At 38.9% G+C, this 22,738-nt stretch overlaps 1 protein-coding gene across 1 annotated transcript in view; it reads left to right on the forward strand.

Annotated features, from left to right (window-relative positions):
* CUBN (cubilin) overlaps positions 1 to 22,738 on the forward strand; it is a 260,214-nt gene that overhangs the window by 183,751 nt on the left and 53,725 nt on the right. The window contains exons 49-57 of the mRNA XM_006052367.4: positions 4,563 to 4,734; positions 5,830 to 6,036; positions 6,688 to 6,837; positions 7,925 to 8,046; positions 8,588 to 8,813; positions 10,505 to 10,692; positions 14,065 to 14,221; positions 15,775 to 15,924; positions 22,107 to 22,307. Coding sequence (XP_006052429.4) covers positions 4,563 to 4,734; positions 5,830 to 6,036; positions 6,688 to 6,837; positions 7,925 to 8,046; positions 8,588 to 8,813; positions 10,505 to 10,692; positions 14,065 to 14,221; positions 15,775 to 15,924; positions 22,107 to 22,307 — 1,573 coding nt within the window. The remainder of the gene's footprint in view (positions 1 to 4,562; positions 4,735 to 5,829; positions 6,037 to 6,687; positions 6,838 to 7,924; positions 8,047 to 8,587; positions 8,814 to 10,504; positions 10,693 to 14,064; positions 14,222 to 15,774; positions 15,925 to 22,106; positions 22,308 to 22,738) is intronic.

Consider the following 22,738-nt stretch of genomic DNA (forward strand, 5'->3'; position numbering starts at 1 on the left):
TAGAAAAAAATTTAACCACTCCCACTATACCATATTTTGAAGCATTTTCTTATGTACTTAGGTGATAGAAATTCATTTCTATACTAATTTTCATCAATTTTTTCTCAATATAAATACGATGAATGCTACTGAATCATTTTTGTAGAGCTGAGAAAATAAAAAAGCATAAAAATACTTGGAATCCCACACAACCATTACTAAAATTTTGAGGTTTATTCTAAAAGTCTTTTTTCCTTTGAGATCATATTGAAACATAATCATTAGAAATCTTACCAGCAGAGTATTCACATGCCCTACAGGAAAGATAATAAGAAAAGTCATAGTTTCAAAGCTCAAATAATAAAAGAAAATGTACAGCATCAACCACAAATTCTGAATCATGTCCTGCTTGTCATTTCCCCATCTCTGAATAATAAATGCCAAAGGCACCCTTTTCTACTCTTTCAGCTACATCTTTTGATATTTATGTTATTATTTCAAAATAATATTCCTATGCTGCTACTTCTTTTTTTTTTTTTTGTCTTAGACATTATCCACATCCAGCTGTGGAAGATGAGGATTTAACTGTCTTCAAAAACCACCCCAGGATCACCACAAATGTACATGGGGGTACTCGCAATTCACTTACTGCCCCAACTACCTTCCCAAATACTCCTGTCACCGATTTTGTTTAAATTGTTACTCAGGGTTTACATTAATATGACTATGAAAACATCACTCCCACTTAAATGAAGTATTGTGCTCTGGTAGCATTTGCTTTTGATTTTCCAAGTAATAATTGTGTCCTGTTTTACACTTTCATGCTTTTGTGTGTGTGTTGTTTTCTATGTGTGTGTTGTTTTCTATGTTCAGTTCGGTTCAGTTGCTCAGTTGTGTCCGACTCTTTGTGACCCCATGGACTGCAGCACGCCAGGCCTCCCTGTCCATCACCAACTCCCGGAGCCTACTCAAACTCATGTCTATCAAGTCAGTGATGCCATCCAACCACCTCATCCTCTGTCGTCCCCTTCTCCTCCCGCCTTCAATCTTTCCCAGCATTAGGGTTTTTTCCAATGAGTCGGTTCTTCGCATCAAGTGGCCAAAGTATTGGAGTTTCAGCTTCAGCATCAGTCCTTCAAATGAATATTCAGGACTCATTTCCTTTAGGATGGACTGATTTTATATCCTTGCAGTCCAATGGACTCTCAAGAGTCTTCTCCAACACCACAGTTCAAAAACATCAGTTCTTCGGCACTTAGCTTAGTTTATAGTCCAACCCTCACATGCATTCATGACTACTGGAAAAGCCAGAGCTTTGACTAGACAGACCTTTGTTGGCAAAGTAATGTCTCTGCTTTTTAATATGCTGTCTAGGTTGGTCATAGCTTTTCTTACAGGGAGCAAGTGTCTTTTAATTCATGGCTGCAGTCACCATCTGCAGTGATTTTGGAGCCAAAGAAAATAAAGTCTGGCACCGTTTCCACTGTTTCCCCATCTATTTCTCATGAAGTGATGGGACCAGATGCCGTGATCTTCATTTTCTGAATGTTGAGCTTTAAGCCAACTTTTTCACTCTCCTCTTTCACTTTCATCAAGAGGCTCTTTAGTTCTTCTTCACTTTCTGCCATAAGGGTGGTGTCATCTGCATATCTGAGGTTATTGGTATTTCTCCCGGCAATCTTGGTTCCAGCTTGTGCTTCATCAGCCCGGCATTTCGCATGATGTACTCTGGATATGTTAAATAAGCAGGGTGGCACTATACAGCCTTGACATACTCCTTTCCAGATTTGGAACCAGTCTGTTGTTCCATGTCTAGTTCTAACTGTTGCTTTTGACCTGCATACAGATTTGTCAGGAGGCAGGTCATGATCTGGTATTCCCATCTCTTTAAGAATTTTCCACAGTTTGTTGTGATCCACAGAGTCAAAGGCTTTTTAGTCACTAATTCTTCCACACGTTCCACACTGCAGGTGTATATCCCCACCTTATATGATAAAACACTTCTATCGGTTCCATTCATTTTCCTTAGAAATATCTTCCTTGAGCCTTTGCCATCAGCTGCAAGTCTGATTCCTACTGCCATGCCCACATTTCCTTTCATCTTCATATTTGCAAGTTTCTTCATCCATCTCCTGGACAAGATACCTGGCTTTATGATAATGAGCATTTCCCGTTCCTGGTTAATGTCCTCTTTGAGGTAAGGCACATGCTCTTGTGGCTGTCTAAGGACATAGGCATGGGTGACCAAGTTTTTGAGTACATGTATATCTGTAATTATCTTTATTCTGTCCTTGTTCTTTTGACTGTATTATGTATGTCAAATATATTAATCATAATTTTGAACTTTTTATTGCTTTTTTGGGAGTCAGTCTCCTTCAAGTCCCTCTTTCCTATTATATTGGTCTCTGACTTTACATTGGATGTTTGCCTAAATGTCTACTGACCCTTGACTCTTCATTCCTATTTAAGTATTAAGTGCTAAAAGGCAATGGGAAGCTCTCTGTGTGTGATTGGAGCCATCAGCCTCTGGGCTTCGTAGCCGGGGGGTGCGGGGGGGTTCTGGGGGGGTGGGAAGGGGGTGACCAAGGGGGTTTCTGACCGTTAAATCGGGGGAAACCATAAATGTCATATTACAGGTCTTCTCCACCCCCTCACCCCTGAGGTTAAGCATCAAAGAATCACTTTCAGAATAAATTTCTGAATCTTTAATACAATGTCCACATTCCTTTCTTTGAAATACATTTTTTATGAGTTCCATGCTTGTGTTGTTTCCTCTTCATTCTGCTCCAAACAACAGGATGTGGCTTGTCTTCTATTTATCCTTTATTTGCTTGAGAACTTGACTGAAAGAAAGAAAGGAAGCAAGGAAGGAAGGAAGGAAGGAGGTAGGGACTCTTCCTGAGATCTACAGGTTGCTCAAGGGTGGCTTTGAGCAAGCCACTTCCAGACCGATACCTCATGCAGTGACCTAAGCATACCATTCCTCCAGACCAGCTGCGTGTCTCACGCTGTGCCTGGATGGAGAAGTGGGAAAGCCACACCATCCCATTTGCAGAATAATGAGCCGAATACCCCATTGTATTCCTGTTTTTAGCGCATTTTATGTCCTGAATTTCACATACCTACTTCATACCCCACTGTTTTCCAAGAGTTTTAGTTTCTCAGTTCAAAGAGGAGTAGAGGAGGAATGTGGAAACAGCCGTCTTGTTCCTCCTAAAAGCAGGGGTTTGTATGATAAATGATGCCTCACAATTCTTAGTCACTGTGATTTTACACTCAGGGCAGATGCTGGGGAAGAGACAAAGGCCATTGATCATAGTTTTGCACATATTATCCTTGTAGTTGCAAATAATACCTTTTGATTCTGGCAATGTGTTGCCCATTCCTGTTTTTAGAATTATTGAAATACCTCTCTCCTGCTTCCTATGCATTGTTTCGTGGTTCTGAATCAGAGGCATAATTTGAATCCCAGTTTTATTATTACTGGGTCTTTAAACTGCGGCAAGTGGCATTATCTTTCTGAATTCTGGTGTCTTAACCTGGAAAACAGGGGTAATATAGTATGTCTGAGAGGTTAGTTTGCTAATTCGATAAGGCAACCCAAGGGGTTATTAGTAGAGTCTGGCATGTTGTTTGTGCTCAATAAATGATAAGAAATGTTGGGTCCATTCCTACAAGCTGGAAGATACTTTAAACCAGAAGCCCCCAAAGAGCTACATTTGATGATCAATTACAGTAGACAGAAAAGCATACAGCTTTTGTATGGAATACTGTATCCACTTCCATAGCTCTTAATGTCATATTCAGCCTCATTATTCCTAATTATAAGCCACTCCAATCCTTTTTAAAAGCAGAACTGTCACTCACTCTTTCATTTACTGTTTAGTTATTTCTAGATCTTTCTTGAGCTATCCTAGATATCCACTTGGTTTTGGACAGAAGTGGAAGAATATTTTGCCAATTATCATAACCATGTGCATAACTGGAGTTGTTTAATATTTTGGAGTCCACAATATTCAAATCCATTTTTAAAAGTTCAAACTTGCAAGAAAGTTGATGCTTTGAATGCATAAGTAATTAGGAAAGAACTATTATATTGAGATTGGCTTTTTAAAATCACTTTTCAAGGCATTTAAAAATATTTGAGTTCTTCTATACTTCAGTTCATCAGAGACTAACCTTTAAACCCTCTTTGCCGATGTCAAAGGTCCTGATGCATTGCTAAGAAAAACTGCTCCCCAGTGAACTCTGTGAACTAAGACGTGAGCATGTTAGCATAGCTGCTTTACATTTTGAGCACAGATTCCAGTTGCAAAGAGCACAGCAGTTTTTTGTTTGTCACTATGCAGCAGGAGGGCATGACTGCAACGCTTCCATTTTTGTGCGATGACCCTGAGGGCACAAAATGCGCTGCGGGTGATGCGGTGGCTTGTGACCCTGGGTCAAGGGCCCATATTGTGAAATAATTCATTTTAGCTCAGAGTTGCCTTAGAAGGAAGCATGTCCAGGCTGGGAACATAAACTCCTAGGAAATACTCAGTAAGATGGGCTATGTCTAAAGGTTAAACTATTTTTCTCAACAGGTATTTAATGGCATTAGAAGTAACTCACCCCAGCTGGAGAAACTGTGCAGGAACGTGAATGGCAGCAATGAGATCGAATCTTCAGGAAATACAATGAAGGTCGTTTATTTCACGGACGGGTCCAGGCCATACGGCGGCTTCATTGCCTCCTACACGTCCAGTGAAGATGCAGGTAATAGCAGCTGCTACGAATACACCTGTGTTACAGTCTACATGGCAAGTGCCCTGCAGCTGCTGCCAACAGCAGCGGAGTCGTCCGTGTCCCCCTCAGAGATCAGGGTTACACCTAGAATCTTCCATGAAAGACAGACATAACCAGATAGAAAACCCAACCAATAAGCCCAAAAACAAAAGACAAAAGCTTCTCGTTTTGGAAAGAAAACTGCTATTGCGAATTAGAAAAGTTAAAAAAAAAATGCTGCTAGAAGAGCTTCCAGCTGAGTCCCATGCAGCGTCACCATGATAGACGACTGCCAGGCCCACAGCCCTTGTCAGATCTCTGTCCTGGAAAAGGACAGAGATCTCTTGGAAGGTAGCTTACTCCCAGAGGGTAACTAATGCAACTGAAGACAGATTGTATTGCTTCTGAGTCATCCATCTATCCAGATATAGACTTCCAGCGTACATGAATGTGGGGTTCACATATGATACGGGATATTTAAAATTAAGCAAGATAATGCCTTTCTACTGTAAATATCCTCCTGCTTTCTGGATTGGTGTTATTATCTAGGAACTTTAAACTTTAGGAAGACTGGAATTGAATTAAAAAAAAAACAAACCTTTATTTCATTGATACAAAGAATATTCATTCCCTTTTAAAAGGAGCTAATTGATCGCAATGCCAGTGTTAAATACTATCTGTTTTATTCAATTCAACTCTCAGGTCAAGTGGAGGATTCCTAATCAGAAGCCATCAGGGCCACCATTATATTTGGATATTACTTTAGATGAAATATTAGTGAACAGTGGGCTCATATTAGAAGATACTGACTTAGCCAAACCTCACTCACCTAATCTACACCTTCAGGGAAATAAAGGAATTGCTTATTTCTGTGCATCTTTCTTTCTAAACCCACAGAAACAACTTCTGTAGTTGGTGTGATAAGCCAGCCCTTTGCCCACAACCCTGACTTCATCTGGAAAAACAAATCAAAGCAATAAAAAAAAGACTGCTGTGGTTATTATAGTTATTTTTTCCTGTCACATGTGTATCTTCTCCTATGGCATGAGTCTGACGACTAGTCTTTGTTGCCTTCTGTTTCCTCAGTGTGCGGTGGGTCCCTTACAAGCTTCCCTAAAGGAAACTTTACTTCTCCTGGCTATGACGGAGTCAGTAATTATTCAAGAAACCTAAACTGCGAGTGGATGCTCAGCAACCCCAATCAGGGCAACTCCTCCATTTACATTCATTTTGAGGATTTTTATCTAGAAACTCACCAAGACTGTCAATCAGATGTCCTTGAGTTCCGAGTAGGTGAGTCCAATCAAGGAACACATTCTCCCATTCATATCTACAACTTTCTCCTTTTGCCTGAAGTCCAGTGACCTCCCAATGAAGGGAGTCAAAAAGAAAGTTACATAAATGACACTCCGTGCGTTGTTCTGCTCAGGTAATGCTGATGGGCTTCTGATATGGAGACTTTGTGGATCTTCAAAACCTAGAATGCCATTGGTAATGTATGTATGTAAGGTCCAGAAGAACACTGTTCAGACAAAACCATCATTCTGCATGTGTCCAGCTGAGGACAATATTTCCCATAAATGGAATGAGATGGATCAGTGTTGACAGCTAGACCCTAGGTTTTTAAGGTTTTTACCAATTGTGTCTCTGTTTAAATATATGCTAAAAAATAATTATGAAAACATGAATTGGAACAAAATGTTGCCTAGGATAAAGAGGTCCATACTGAAAAAAAGCATTCTTTTTCACCGTGTTTGAGGCACTCTTTCCTTTGTAGTCGAGAAAGAAAGAGGATTTGTGAAATGTCTGCTACTAAACCAGAATTTAAATGTACATCAGTGAATAGCTTGAAATGTTTTATTATTATTATTTATTCTGATTGAATTTGTTGAATATATTTTTCAAAAGTTATATAAATGACACTCGGTGTGTTGTTTTGCTCAGATAATGCCGATGGGCTTCTGATATGGAGACTTTGTGGATCTTCAAAACCTAGAATACCATTGGTTATCCCTTATCCAGAGGTATGGATACACTTTGTCACCAATGAGCGTGTAGAACATGTTGGATTCCATGCACAGTATTCCTTTACAGGTAAGACTGATGATAAGCTCTCCAACTCTAGTGATAAAACAATACATAGATTTTTAAATGATATTTTCCAGAAAGATCTCACATGTATTTTGTTAGATTTATTTCTAGGTTTATTTGTTGGTTTTGTTGGTAATGTCAATCAGACATTTTAATTTATACTTTGTACCCAGTTCTTTTTTTTTTTTTTCAGACAACTCAAAATGATATTTTAATTGGTATAACAATTAAACAGAAAACTAGCAAGGGTATATAAAGCCTGAACAACCAACTTAACCTGACATCTACAGAACACTTCCAGCAACAACTGTGGAATACATATTCTTTTCAAGGGCATGTGTAACATTCTCCAGTGCAGACAATATAGCCAGTTCTTATAAGCAAACAGTTGACTGGGGAAAGGAGTGAGATTTCTTATCCATTCAGTCAACCAGGTTGCCAATTGGTTCTTCTTCATCAGATTGAAAGAAAAGTGTCAGACATCTGGAAGCATTATTATTTCTGTGGAACATCATACCATACTATGCTTTCAAAATGTATTTTTGTAAATTAGAAAATTTTTTTCTAATGTTTTCAACTTTCTGTGCTAATGTACACTCTGATAGCTGACTACAGTATGTGTGTTTATTGTCAAATGACAAATTGTTTACTTATGGTACTGGTCATATTCTTCAAGCTTACATGTGTTTTCATGGGCCAAGTGTTTTCGAGAAAGCCAATGTTCTTTACATTGTCCCTAGTGCATTTGTTGTCAGGTACATTTATTGCATTTATTCTATGCTCATCCAAGTTTTTGCCATTTTTGGTTCATACGTCTTCCTTCTCCTTTGTGTCAAACTTGAGCCCACCTTCATTATGTGATTCCATTTAATTAACACTATGTAAGATTCTGTTTGTTTCTAATCTTCCATCTTTTTACTTTTTACTTTCAGTTTTACTTTGCTTTCATCTAATTTCATCTATTTATCCATTTATTTCCCTTTTTTAAAAATCATAAAGTACGATGGCTATAAGTAGTATTTACTTTGGCTTTACAGAATTTTGTGGGTTTTTTCCTATCTTATTGAGAAGTTTACAAATCTAATTTCAGACTGTGGTGGAATACAGATAGGTGACAGTGGAGTGATCTCGAGCCCCAACTATCCAGCTGCGTACGACAGCTTGACCCACTGTTCTTGGCTGTTGGAAGCCCCACAAGGCCACACCATCAATGTGAGTACTGACGAGTGGGTGAAATATCAATACTTCTGAAACTGTACAATGAAAGTACTGTGTCCTGGGTGGAGACAGAGTTTTTTTTTTTTTATGAGCAAGTGATTAGAATAGGCTTTAATCCTGCCATAAAATCATTTTCTCCCTAAAATTCTCTGATTGGAGTACATTCATTGACATCTACACGGTTACAATTAATGAAGGATGAAATATATCCCATTCTTTTTCAAGCACAGGAGAAGCTGTCTGTAGAAGACCATTCTTCATCTGGAATAGAGATGCTTTCATGTTCTTAATATAAGTTGCCATCCCAGCCCAGGGGACTGAATATGATCTGGGAGAAATATTCACTCTTAAAATTTCCAAGAGAAACTTCAATAAGAAAAAGTAGAGAAGGGCAAGGAGAATGAAAGAAGATATGTAAATACAAAATTATATAAATTAAAATGAAAGGATGCAGAAGGACTTCAGTCTAACTCTACATAGACAGGCTCATTTACAACTCAGAGTGTTTTCTCATTTCTTCTCTTTTCTCCTGCAGCTGACATTCAGTGATTTTGACATTGAAGCCCATGAAAACTGTGCCTGGGACTCGGTCACTGTGAGGAACGGTGGTTCTCCTGGATCACCCATCATAGGACACTACTGTGGAATTTTAAATCCAGGGACAATCCAGTCAGGTTCCAACCAGCTGGTGGTGATTTTTAATACAGACCATTCGATACAACATGGTGGATTTTATGCTACATGGAGCTCAGAAACTTTAGGTAAAAGAAATACTGTATGTACTTACTGTCTTTTATTATCAATGTAGTTTTAAAATTTACTAACTAATCCAACAAGTCTATATTTTGTACCTACTCTGTCAGACTCAATTCTAAATTTTTACGCTACACATGTCATCTCATGTAACAACCTTCTAAGGAAGACACTCTATCGATCCACATTTTCTCCACTTGCATGGGTGGAAGCAGGATAAATGGGTTGATAATCTGCCCAAGTTGTATAGCTGATAACCAGAAGACTTGAGATTTGAGTAAAGACAGCAGAGCCCAGAAACTTTGATTTAAATACTTCTACCATGTTGCCTCCACAGGCAAAAGGCCATGGCATAGCTTGGGAATCACAAGTAAGAGAAAATATGTGCTGGAATCACAAGTAGTTTAAAGTATTTTGAGCTTGGAGGCAGGATGCAGAGTGGTGAGTTGAGGGCAGGAAAAGCAGTCATCCACGTCCTAAAGATCTCCTGGAAAAGGAAATGGCAACCCACTCCACTGTTCTTGCTTGGAGAATCCCGTGGACAGAGGAGCCTTGCGGGCTACAGTCTATGGGGTTGCGAGTCGGACGCAACTTAGAGACTAAACCACTACCACCACATCCTGAAGAGCCTTGGCTTCTGAATTACCCCTCAAGCAATGGGGAGCTAGTTGAAGAGTTTTGAGCAGCAAAGTGACAAGATAACATTTGTGATTTAGAATGAATGCTCTGTACAGGGCAAAACATAACAGATCTGATTTCAAAGGATTAATTGTTGTACCTACAAACTATGAACTTCATGGAAATCCCCAGAAAATGTAAGACTTGCATTGGATACTTTTGTTAGGATCCCATCATAGCCTTGCAATATCAAAGAGGACAGTTATTTCTAGAAGAGTCAGGGGGTGATTAGGAAGCTCTTTGTGGAAAAGAGCTGTGATTCAAACTGTCCCTCAGTAACCCACTGGTTGCTGTTGGACTTGGAAGGGTGTTTGAGATGAACCCCTAGTTTCCCAAGGGTTTAAAAGCAAAAGATACAAAGAAAACTCTAACTTCATTTTGTTTTAAGTTCATATATTTTTCTTTTGTTGTCTCTTAAGAACATATTTTAAATATTACACAATAATTCTAGATTTTTCTTTCTTTTAATCCCTGTAATGTAGTTTTCATCCATTGGCATTTCAGTGTGAATGAACCAGGTTGCTTAATGAAAAGTTTTCCCCTCCTCGAAATCATTTTGTCCAGTTTAAGTTAGATTAAAATTACATGTTATGTATGTACGTTAGAGTAAAATTGCAAATAAGTATAGACTTGTACTCTTATGTGTTTGTGGCAGTAAAAAACAAAGCTTGAGATTGTTGGGCCACAAGTATTAATCCACCAGAGCCTCAAGGGGAGTAAAAATTATTGCTCTTGTTTGATGACAGAGTGGAAGTCTACTCTCTTTTTGGCATGGACTAATGGGATCAGGTGAGTCCAGTACAGGGGTAACCAAACAGTAACAACTGAAGGTTCCGTGACTCCACTGACCTTACATTTGCTGAGAGTCCTTGCTGTGGACCTGCCCCAAGGGTCAGAGACTCATGTAAGGAGAGATGCACTGAAATCTCATTTAGAAATGTGTCTTCTCCAGAAGCCTTGGGTTTACCAAAATTGTTACATTCTTCACAAGGTGATAACTATTTCCATGACAATTTTTCAGGCTGTGGTGGAGTACTTCATTTGAACAATGGTACAATCAGATCCCCTCACTGGCCTCAGAATTTTCCCGAGAACAGCAGATGTTCCTGGACAGTCATTACACACCAAAGTAAACACTTGGAGATCAGCTTTGACAACAACTTCCTCATCCCCAGTGGGGATGGACAGTGTCAGAACAGCTTTGTGAAGGTCAGTGTGCTTGTGTATTTAATTGGAGCCGAGCTGGTTTCAGGAACGTAAACGTTTAGATTAGAAATGACTCATTGCTCTCAGAGTAGGAGAAGGACAATTTCACTGCTTGGATTTCTTGAATGAAAAAGTGAGAAACCTCAACCACTGGGAGTTTAAAAAAATGCTTTTTTGGATCTTATATGTTCTGTCTCTGAGGGCCTGTACACCTTTTAGTGGAAAGAACATTGGCCTGGACTCCACCTCCCTTGCATTTACCGCCTGCATGTTCCTCTCTGAGCCAAGTAAACATCTGGGTTTTAAATCACTCAACTGTAAAATGAAGAGAATAGCTCCTACTTTAGTAGGAATGTTTTTAGCATTAGAGGTGATATGATACAATAACATAAATAGTACTCAATACTTGGAATATAAAAACTACTCAACGAGTAGAAGTAGCAGCTCTGGGGAGCCTTGGAGTTGGAGCTGCTCAGTATCTTGAAGGTGATAGTACAGTAAGTCCCCTATGTATGAATGAGTTCCATCTTAAGAGTGTGTTTAAAAGTCCAGTTTGTTCATTCATTACAGTTCAGTTCAGACACTCAGCCATGTCCGACTTCTCACAGCCCCATGAACTGTAGCACGCCAGGCTTCCCTGTCCATCACCAGCTCCTGGAGCTTACTCAAGCTCATGTCCATCAAGTCGGTGATGCCATCCAGCCATCTCATCCTCTGTTGTCCCTTCTCCTCCTGCCTTCCATCTTTCCCAGCATCAGGGTCTTTTCCAGTGAGTCAGTTCTTCTCACCAGGTGGCCAAAGTATTGGAGCTTCAGCTTCAGCATCAGTCCTTCCAATGAATATTCAAGACTGATTTCTTTTAGGATGGACTGGTTTGATATCCTTGCAGTCCAAGGGACTCTCAAGAGTCTTCTCCAGCACCACTGTTCAAAAGCATCAATTCTTTGATGCTCATTGGACCATAAAGGAAATTGAGCACCGAATAATTTCTTAATTAGTCCAACAGTTAGCCTAGGTACCCAGCTAATACAATCGGCTATATAGTACTGTCATGTATTAGGTTTATAATACTTTTCACACAAATAATACATAAAAAACAAACAAAAAATAAACATCTTTAAAGCAGAGACATTACTTTGCCAACAAAGGTCCATCTAGTCAAGGCTATGGTTTTTCCAGTAGTCATGTATGGATGTGAGAGTTGGACTATAAAGAAAGCTGAGCACTGAAGAACTGATGCTTTTGAACTGTGGTGTTGGAGAAGACTCTTGAGAGTCCCTTGGACTACAAGGAGATCCAAACAGTCCATCCTAAAGGAGATCAGTCCTGAGTGTTCATTGGAAGGATTGATGTTGAAGTGGAAGCTCCAATACTTGGCCACCTGGTACGAAGAGCTGACTCATTTGAAAAGACCCTGATGCTGGGAAAGATTGAAGGTGGGAGGAGAAGGGGACAACAGAGGATGAGATGGTTGGATGGCATCACCGACTCAGTGGGCATGAGTTTGGGTAAACTCCGGGAGCTGGTGATGGACATGGAGGCTTGGTGTGTTGCAGTCCATGGGGTTGCAGAGAGTCGGACATGACTGAGTGACTGAACTGAACTGAATCTTGCAGTACAGTACCTTGAAAAGTACAATAGTCAACTACATCACCACTGCTTTTATGCTTGCTTCTGGACATTCTGGACTTGAAATAAAGATGCTGTGCTGCTGTACTCTGTATGGTACTCTACAGTAAAATACACGGAGGCACAACCGCTTGTAGAGGATACAGGCAAATGACAATGTATGCTGGACATGTGAACTGACCTATGTGATTGGACATGTGAACACACATTCGCTCTTTAAAAGTTCACAACTTGAAGGTTCGTGTGTAGGGGACTTACTCTCTAAACTGGTGTATAACCAAATGTGCACACATACATGTGTGAATACAAGTGACACTGGGAAATTGAGAAAGACAGCTGGACTGTATCAAGTCCACCCCCTGGTTATGATATTAATTATAGTTTTATGAGATGTCAGTATTATAGGAAACTGGGAAATGTGTGCCAGGGATTCCTCTATGTCTTACAACTGCATGTGAATCTGCAGGTCCTCAATAAACATAATTTTTTTTAAAAAATCACTTGAGTGATAAAATATCACATGCAGCCAGGCTGAACCTTAAGAAAAGTCAGAAAATTTTTGCCAGTTTTTTAACATTTTGTAGATCTAATATTTAAGAGTTCTAGGTCATAGAGGCAATGAAATGAGATCTTGACTGACACGGCAGCAATGAATATTTAATAACTCCTTACCATTATTATCATGATAACACTTATGTTCTGGGCCAAAAGGTAGAGATGTCAGATCCATAATTAATGACTTCAGGAAAGCATACACCTTTGAGGATTCTTGAAGTTCCTTATTGAAGAAGTTGAGATGCTTTCATAAAAGTTTTAGCTCTGATCATTTTTCCTTTTCAGTGATGTTTGTAAAAGAGTATATGCATATCTCTCAGTAAATCATGTTTATAATTTCACAGAGTTAAAAATACACACAGTACAGAAGGTGGGTAGAAAACTTCTGTATAGTATTTCCCTGGATAGTTAAGGGCAGGGAGTGGGAGGACATAAAGGGGATGTTAGGAAAAATGTGGGTGTACATTTCTTTCCTAATGCTTATTTTGATCTTAGATATTTGGCAGAATATCCTCACTCTTGTTCTCAGTAGTTCTAGCCCCATGCACCTCCCATATCTCATACATGGCAAATATAATCTGACTTCAGTCAGCTGACTAACAGCAGGATATGCAGTGTTTGAAACCCACTTGAAATGATATGACCTTGAAGAGCTGATAGTAAATCTGTGCTCTGCATTTGGTCTCCCTCACACTTCTTCCTCTGGGCCAATTTGCTAATAGAAATGTCTATAACGACTTGGTGTGTTATGGCTTTGTTCAAGGAACATTCCTGCAAGTGATAAGTTTAGAATGAGTAATTCAATGTGAAGGAAATGTTGAGTAGTCAAGTAAGACCAGTCCAAGCCCAATGCCCTTCTTGCCTTCTTGGGCTAGGTAATCCTTAGTTGGGGGTTGGGCAAGTTCAGCTAAATCAGGTCAACTAGGAGAAGGCAAGAGGAAATGGCCTAGCTACACAAAAATGAGCACAGTCTTCTTGGAAGAGTCAAGAATGGGCTGCTATTAAAAAAAAAAACAAAAAAAAAAACTTTAGTGGTTCACAAAAGAAAATACTGCAGATATGCATTCGTTTTATTTACCATTATGTTGCGGTCTCTATACATCTGAGTGCCTGTCGTGTTCCAGCCTGGGCACATTTAACCATTGACTAGGGAAAGCCTGGGGCATTAAGTTCTGTTTCTGGCTCTGTTAGGTGTGGGGGGACACTCAGGAGTCCAGCCAGACCCTGTTAGCCACGAGCTGTGGGAACGTGGCCCCGAGGCCCATCACCACGCCCAGAAACGTCTTCACCGCCGTGTTCCAGTCTCAGGAGGCCCCGGCTCAGGGCTTCTCTGCTTCCTTCGTGAGCCGTAAGTAGTACAGAACGAGGGGGTCCTTGAAAGGGCGTGGCTGCCATGGGCAGACCTGGGGAGGTGAGGGTCTGCTCCATGGTTGCTTAGGACCCTGGGGAAGGGCTTGAATCAATCACCTGATCCAGAGAGTGCACCCTTCCTTCCAATTCAGTGAGAATGGAACCGAATTCGGCCATAGCTCACTAGAGAAATGATGTAGAAGGCTTGAGTGCCACTCGTGAATGTCCGAAATGAACCCTGAAATCCGCAGTGGGGCAGGAATTGAGCAAAGTCTAGGAGGCCGTCATTAGTAGCCAATCAGCACTCCTGGCTTGCAGCACTTACCTGTCTGCATGGGACTCACCTGGGGCTGTAAAAACATGGGCTTCACCCCAAGTTTGTCTGAATTCATAATTTCCCTGGCCAGGGACTTACGTGTTTTAGTTTCTCACCCAGATGATTCTCATGCTCAGTCAACCTTGACAGTCACCTTCTTAAGGATTTTCTCTTCCTTCTCTGATGGCTACTCCTACCAGGTAGAATAGTGAGGTGTGGAGTTTTCAAGACTGAGACACAGTGGTGCATATGATTATTGACTGAGTTAAATCAGGTAGCCACTATTTACAAACCACTGTTTAGGAAAAAGTTTGATGAAAGGAATTGGAGGAAATAACACAGTGAACAGTGGTTCATTGTATTTGTGTATATGTGTGTGAGTGTGTTACTAACAGCTTAAAAAAATACTGATGTTTTCTATCTATGTTAGATAGGGAGTGTGTGGATTAACTAGTTAGTGGTTATAGAAAAATAAATGTCATTTTATTGGTTAAAAAAAAAGGTAGTTCTCTTTATTTCTAACACCAGAGAATCACGTGAGAAATTGTTAAAGAGATGGGATTAGTAAATTCAACCATTTTATAAAGCAGGTATTATTTTTACAGCCATATTACAATGGTAATGAGAAGAACATGTTTTTCTATAATATAATACTGTACTTAAAAACTTCAGTGTATTTATCAGGCACTGATCACTTCTCATCAGTTTTATTCCTTTAGCTACATGAATCCTCTTCAATCTTTGCTAAGTTATCCTTTACTATCTTAAAATTGAGAGATTTGCAGTGGATATGTGGAAAAAAACTCTACTTAGCCCAAAATTCTGCATCATTTTCTAAAAAATATATTGTTCTAATTTTGCATGCATACTTATTTTTAAATCAGCACTCCATTCTTTTAGTTACCATTGCTTCCATTTGGAGTGTCTCAGAGAATATATCTTTAGAGCAGCAGTCCCCAACTTGTTTGGCATCAGGGACCAGTTTCATGGAAGACAATTTTTCCATGGATTGGCATGGGGGATGGTTTCGGGATGATTAAAGTGCATTAAATTAATTGTGCACTTTATTTCTATTATTATTACATCAGCTCTACCTCAGATCATTAGGCAGTAGATCACAGAGGTTGGGGACCCTGGCTGTAGAGAGCTTAGGAAAGTTGAGGCTTTCCTCACTGATGAAGAGTTACTGTCTGGGAGAACAAATGTTCTGAGAATACCTTTTTCTTCCCATGTAGGATGTGGGAGAAATTTCACTAGCCCTTCAGGTTATATCGTTTCTCCAAACTACCCAAAGCAATATGACAACAACATGAACTGCACCTACATCATAGAGGCCAGTCCCCTGTCCGTGATCCTCTTGACTTTGGTGTCTTTCCATCTGGAAGGTAAGTTTATTTTTATGTAAATTACAGTTGGTTCTAAATAAGTGCACGAGCAATAAGTAGAGGCCAAGATTGTCTAAAGATCACCATTTGAAGAAAACATGAAAAATATGAGAGTGGAGTTGATGTAAACTTGAATAAAATTCCATCCAGTATTTGAATAACATGCATAGCGTCCTATATATTCCATCCAGAGGTTAAAAAAAAAAAAATGCAAGAGCTTTAAGAACACAAGCATCATCAAGTAAATGGCCTAAAGAAAGTAAGTCTGAAATCTATTACATGTTAATCATGGTTTCTAATTTATTCATTTGCATTTATTCCACACAGGTACATGTACCTACACACAGTCACACACATGTGTGCACACACACGCACACACACACACACAATGAACTAACTAGCAAGAGAAACTTCACCACTGAGTCAAAGTATCAATAGGTACTCCATAAATGTTGAGTGAATGAATTATTGACATTAATAAACATCTGTGATCTAGTTTCATGAAATACAACTGTGAGATACCCTTTCCTCTCCTTTTTATCCTCATCAGTTCCACAGGGATTGGGAAATTGCTAACCATAGCGCCCCTTTGGGCTTACTCCTGACTGTTGGCAAAGGGGCCAATGGAGCTGTGGTTTGAGTTGGGTTCTGACTACATGATACAACTTGATATTTAATTGGGTGGTATCACACCACAGAGAAAAGATGGGCACCTTCAACCACTCAGTCATTTTAATATTTTTTTACAAATTAACTTTTCATTTCTAAATCACAATTAATTTGTACATTTGCCAAGCTTCATCTGTCCAACCAAAATTTACTTCTGTTTGGGTCGGTCTCCCATGGCATGTAAAGTTAAATCTGGCAAAATGTTCTACAATATTCAGCCTCCAGAAAATTTATGTCTCATAAAAATAAAAATGACATGTCAGTACTCATATGTTGATAAATTACACAAAGCCTCTCTCACTGGATCTTTTTTCTATGACCTTGTCTTCCTATATCTCTACATATTGTAGTTTCTGACAAGTGTTTGCTGGAAAATGCCAAGTATGCATTGATGTCTGTCACTGTAAAAATGGACTAAGAAGTAAGATAGAATCTTCCCAGCATTTCCTAGCACAAAATTCCAGTAATATAAAAAGATGTTCATGATTTATAAAGTATTCATATTAGGGGAAGGTAAAGCAGTTTATATAAAAGATCCAATTTTTTAATTTAAAATGAAGTGTAGGAATAAAATCTGTAAGGCTATTAAGCAGTTCTTTAAAAGTTGTTACTATGGTGTCATAGATTGATAGGTGATATTTATTTCCTTCTTTATACCTTTCTGTTTTCTTTTATGAGTTAAAAACTATCAAAAACTTTTTAAAAAATTGAAGTATAACATGTAACATTATATTGGTTTCAGGGGTACAGTGTAATGGTTTAATATTTATATATATTTCAGAATGATCACCATGATCAGTTCAGTTCAGTTCAGTCGCTCAATCGTGTCTGACTGTTTGCGATCCCATGAATCGCAGCACGCCAGGCCTCCCTGTCCATCACCAACTCCCGGAGTTCACTCAGACTCACGTCCATCGAGTCGGTGATGCCAACCAGCCATCTCATCCTCTGTCGTCCCCTTCTCCTCCTGCCTCCAATCCCTACCAGCCTCAGAGTCTTTTCCAATGAGTCAACTCTTCGCATGAGGTGGCCAAAGTACTGGAGTTTCAGCTTTAGCATCATTCCTTCCAAAGAACACCCATGATGAGTCTAATTAAATTCATTACCATACATTATACCTTTTCTATTATTTTTATAATTGAGACAAAGTTATTTTAATAAGATGGGGAGAAACATGTGGCTTGGATTGTGCACCTATATATGCATTTGTTCTCATTAAATTCCATAAACACAAGAATGTCATAGGCGATATAATTTAGACTAAAAAAAGATGATGCTGTCAAATATACTGTATAAAATAGCCACACACAGCACTGCCAAAACCAATGGTATGTGTATGATTAGAAGGCAACCTTTATTTAGGGTGAACAGTAACTCCCTGAGTTTAGTTGACCAGGTAGGGTAAAGGGCTGAGCTTACTGTGGACTACCTGACCTGGGATGGGGGGTATTTTAATATTTTAGGACGGGTTTCAATGCCAGAATGGCCACTTGCTTATGACATGACTTGTACAAACTACTTAATCTTTCTGATAATCACTGTAATTTTTGCAAAAATATAAAATAGTACTTGTGAAAGTCAGATTGTGCCTGTAGAAACATATCTTGTGAATGATAATTCATCAGAGTGGCCATGTAAAAAATATTTATTATTTAAATTTATTTATTTGGCTGCACTGGGTCTTAGCTGCAGCATGCGGAATCTAGTTCCCCAACGAGGGATAGAATCTGAGCCCCCTATGTTAGGAGCTCAGGGTCTTAACCACTGGACCACCAGGGAAGTCCCAGAGTGGCCATTGTTTTGTTCTTTTTGGTGCCACCAGTCAGGATCTCCAGATACACCCTTAATGTGAGTCACCTGCGAACAGATATTTGGTTTTTCCAGATTCAGTGATTTCTTCTTTACTGATGGATTTGTTCAGAATCACCCAGTTGAAAAGATTACTCTTTGTATAAGATCATATCCTTATGATGATGTCTTGTGACATTTCTAGTGTTACATGTACTCAGCATTTCCAAACTGCTTAGTGAGTCATTTTCTGGCTTAGATTAAATGAATCATGATGATTCCCCCAAAGGGCAACATTAATCAGATTTATTTTGTAATTAGATTCTTATCATTAATCATATCCATACCATAGTTCATTGAATACCATCAGCAAGTTAGAGATCCATTAGCTACAGTAAAAATAACCTTCCACCCACTTCTAAATGAGCCTCAAGAATTCATGTGCAGTGTATTGTGGTAAAACGGAGAGAGAATTGCTCTCAAGAAAAATCAGAGCCTGTCTATAGGGGCATCCGTCTTCCTAGCTGCTAGAGGCCATAGAACTGTTTCTGAAAGATTCTGTCCAAAGTATTTCTGAGTCCATGCAGCCAGCAAAGCCTGTGTTGACTGGGTGGAGATGAACATTCTATTTCTGCTTTTTTTTGGTGGTCGATTGACACAAAAGTTGAATTTGTCAAGGAAAAAATGAGCTATTCCAGGCTATGAAATACTACAGGGAAACACCCTTGTCCATACGCTGTCTACTAAACACTGACATCTGGTTAGGAAAGATTTTACCTTTCAGGCTAGTTGAAGGCTTTTTGAAGCTTTTTCTACAGAGAGGTTACAAATGTTCATTGACCTACTTTCTACTAAACTGAGTTGCTCTGAAAGCATGTTATGGTATTTTATGTTGGCCTAGGTTTCTCTTTCTCCTTATTATTACATTTCCAATACTAGTCATTCTATGAACCACATACTTTTCTATACGATCACTACTGAACTATAAAAATTTTAGAAAAGTCAAAAGTCATAGAATAAATTTTTATTTTATTTTATTTTAAAACTTTACATAATTGTATTAGTTTTGCCAAATATCAAAATGAATCCTCCACAGGTATACATGTGTTCCCCATCCTGAGCTCTTACAAGACTTTTAAAGTTACCTCAAGACTAAAATGGGTATTCTTAACAGTGCCTTCCAAAACTGTGAAATAAAAATAGAGATTTGACAAATTCAAAATGTTACTTTGGTCAAAAAGAAAAAGCAAAAACAGACAAAATATGAGAAAGTATGAGAGAGAAACCTCTAATATTTACACTTATTTTGGAATCAGGTGTCATCAAGTACTCATTTTACTTTCCCAAATATTGAACAGTCTAAAAGTATATTTTTCTGTTCTCATTATTCCCATGGCCAAGCAGATGCCTCCAAAGTGCCAGGAGGATTATAGGCCTTTTTTCTTTTTTTAACTTTATAGAAGAAAAAAAAACACTTCACAGATGAGGTAACCTAAGGCAAACCTTTGCCTTCTGTGTCTTGGTTTCTCTATCATTAAAATTACTAGGCAAATTCTAAACTCAGTTTTTCTCAGATCCAGAGTATCTCTTGATAAGAACTGAATACAGAGTAGTCCCTTGACACAGAAAATGGGGAGAACAGCGCAAAGGTTTTCTGCTTTCTGTCTTCCAGAGATGGTCTCAAAGGTCCCACAAGTAACAGAGCTAGACTTCCAGAGCAGCCAGTTGGTAAATCCTATGTAATATTTGCCTCAATTTTCCTTCATTAACTTATAAGTTCTGGTTTACAAGCTATGCATAATAGAAAGCCAAAAGGAAAAACAAGAGAAAATTTGGTTTCAGATTGTTTTTTCCTTTTGCCCATTTTTCCTACCAAGAAGCAGGATGATTGACTTTCATTCACCTTAGTTCACATTTCCATTTAAACTAATTTTTTTTAAGTGGCATTATGCAGCTACTTACCACTTCTTTGCTTCCACAATTGTTTCTCAAGAAATCAAAAAGTAGGCCCATTTCACAATTCACTACTTTAGAAAGCATTGAGCAATGGTTCTTCTGAAATGGTTCCTGTTGATGTTTTATGCAAATTGTTCAAGCTCCAGCAGAGACGGTATAGTTGTATGAGGTCCCTTGCTTGCCTGCATGACAAGACCTTGACCTTTACACTCTGCCAAGCTGATCTCTGTACCAGGACCTGCTTCTCCTTCCCAGGGGATCGTCCTCCACTGAGGAGTCCAGCCTGAAGCTACTCAGAGCTGCCCCCAATTCACATCCCTCTCCCGAGAGCCCTCTGCTATTTAACTGGGAAGACTTTAGCATATCTATAATATTATACTATTTCAACAAAAAGGATTTCCCACTATTTCTAGTCCTCTCTTAAATCTCTGCCTCTCCATGACTCTGAAAGAAAATCGAAGTCTGCATCTAAATTCCACAAGTTTCTATTATTTGCTCAATTACTCATCCTTGGCTTACTTTCAATTCTCTCCAAGTTCATGGAATCATGATGAAATCCAGAATTGAACATGGCTCTCTGTAATGAAGCCCAGAATAATGTGATAAAAGTTGTATTTCAAGACATTAGATAGAGCTTTACCCATTTCAAATAATACATGTGCTTTACAGTTTTTCAGGAGGATGGAAAATAGACATAAAAACAAATCATGGAGGATTATTTTATACTTAAAGATTTCAATAGCAAATATTCATCAAATCACAGACTGAAGATCAAATTCAGAGTGGCTGTAGTGCCTTGTCCCATGACATGAGCTCTTGTCCATGTAAACAGTGTCATTCCATTTCAGGGAACTACTTTTCCTGACAAGTTTTCACATGTCTGATTGAATGCTACCACCTGGCCATTATCTCAACTTTGAAATACATCTTGCTCCTTGAAGAACTTTGACTAAGTTCTTTTCTCTCCGTAGAAGACAATCATCTAGTTGCATTTAACTATACTCCACTTGAGAATTTTGTGTATATTTTGATTGTATATTCAGTTGGTTCCCCTATGATTATGGAAAAGTGTTTAATATCATTATCTTCTTATGGTTTTGTCACCAAGTGTCTTCCCATTGAAGAATCAGTGATATTTTGATCTCATGCAGTGAGGTGATATGCAGAGCTCTACTGACATAGATTTGTGCCCAGTTACAAGCATTTCTATTCCACTCTTCATGGTGGAAGTCCCTTATCTGTGTATAAACTTCACTGTTACAGCCAAGTTTCTCACTAGCAGCACTTTAGCATTTGGGGTGGAGTCATTCTTGTGGTGGGAGGGCAGGGGGCCTGGGTGGCTGCCCTGAGCCTTATAGCATATTTAGCAGTATCCATCTACCCCCTCCATGCCAGTGGCACACCCCAACATGACAGCAAAAAAAAAAAATGCCTTCAGATATTGCCAGATGTCAATCAGAAGGCAAAATTGTCTCCTATTTATAATCATGGAATTAAAGGAGTCATTTTATAAGAAAGAAAATTCTGGATTGTTTCAAAATAGGATTTACCTCTTTTGAAGGTCTACCTGTTTCCTCATACCTGTGCTTACTTTGTAACTAGGGTGAAAGTAACCTTCAGGAAACTGAGTTAAATAGTGACTTATCAAAATGACTGTTGATTTTAATTTCTGTGTAAATTGCATGAATCTTCCTCACATTTTTGTGTGATCGTTTACATTGCTTCCGATTATTATTTATGTTGCTTCTGGTTGTTCCCTGCCCTGACAGCTCACTCCGCAGTAACGGGAAGCTGTGTCAACGACGGCGTGCACATCATCAGGGGTTACAACTTGTCTTCCACGCCTTTAGCGACCCTGTGTGGGGAGGACAGCCTGTCCCCTCTCACCACCTCTGGTCCAGTGCTGCTTAACTTCTACTCAAACGCACACACCACGGACTTGGGATTCAAGTTTTCCTATAGAATAACTTGTGAGTGACTGTAATGATGTAGTTTGGAATTTTCTTTTCTTTCTTGAGCAATTTCCACAGATTTAATTGTGATTCATACATGACCAACTTGAAGATTCAGAGACTTTAAGGGAAAACGTTATTAATTAGATACATGGTCTAAAAATACTTAGGTATTTTCCTTTTTAAAATGGGGAGGCCCTTTTTCATAAACTTTGACAGAACTACTCTTTGAAAACCAAATGGAAGATAGAGATTTAGTTTTGATCATTTTTTTTTTAATGAATAGCCACTTTTAGTTGTTTGTATGTAGCATAAAGTAACTTGTTTGACTTTAACTCTGGTGAAAGGCAATGCTTTATAAATTAAGAAAATATGTAAGGGATGTTTTTATAGTCTCCTGGAAGGAAAGAGTTTTGTTTGTTTGTTTGTTTTTTAGCAATATGTAAAAA

The sequence above is a fragment of the Bubalus bubalis genome, chromosome 14 (genome assembly GCF_019923935.1).
Source record: "Bubalus bubalis isolate 160015118507 breed Murrah chromosome 14, NDDB_SH_1, whole genome shotgun sequence".
NCBI lineage: Eukaryota > Metazoa > Chordata > Mammalia > Artiodactyla > Bovidae > Bubalus > Bubalus bubalis.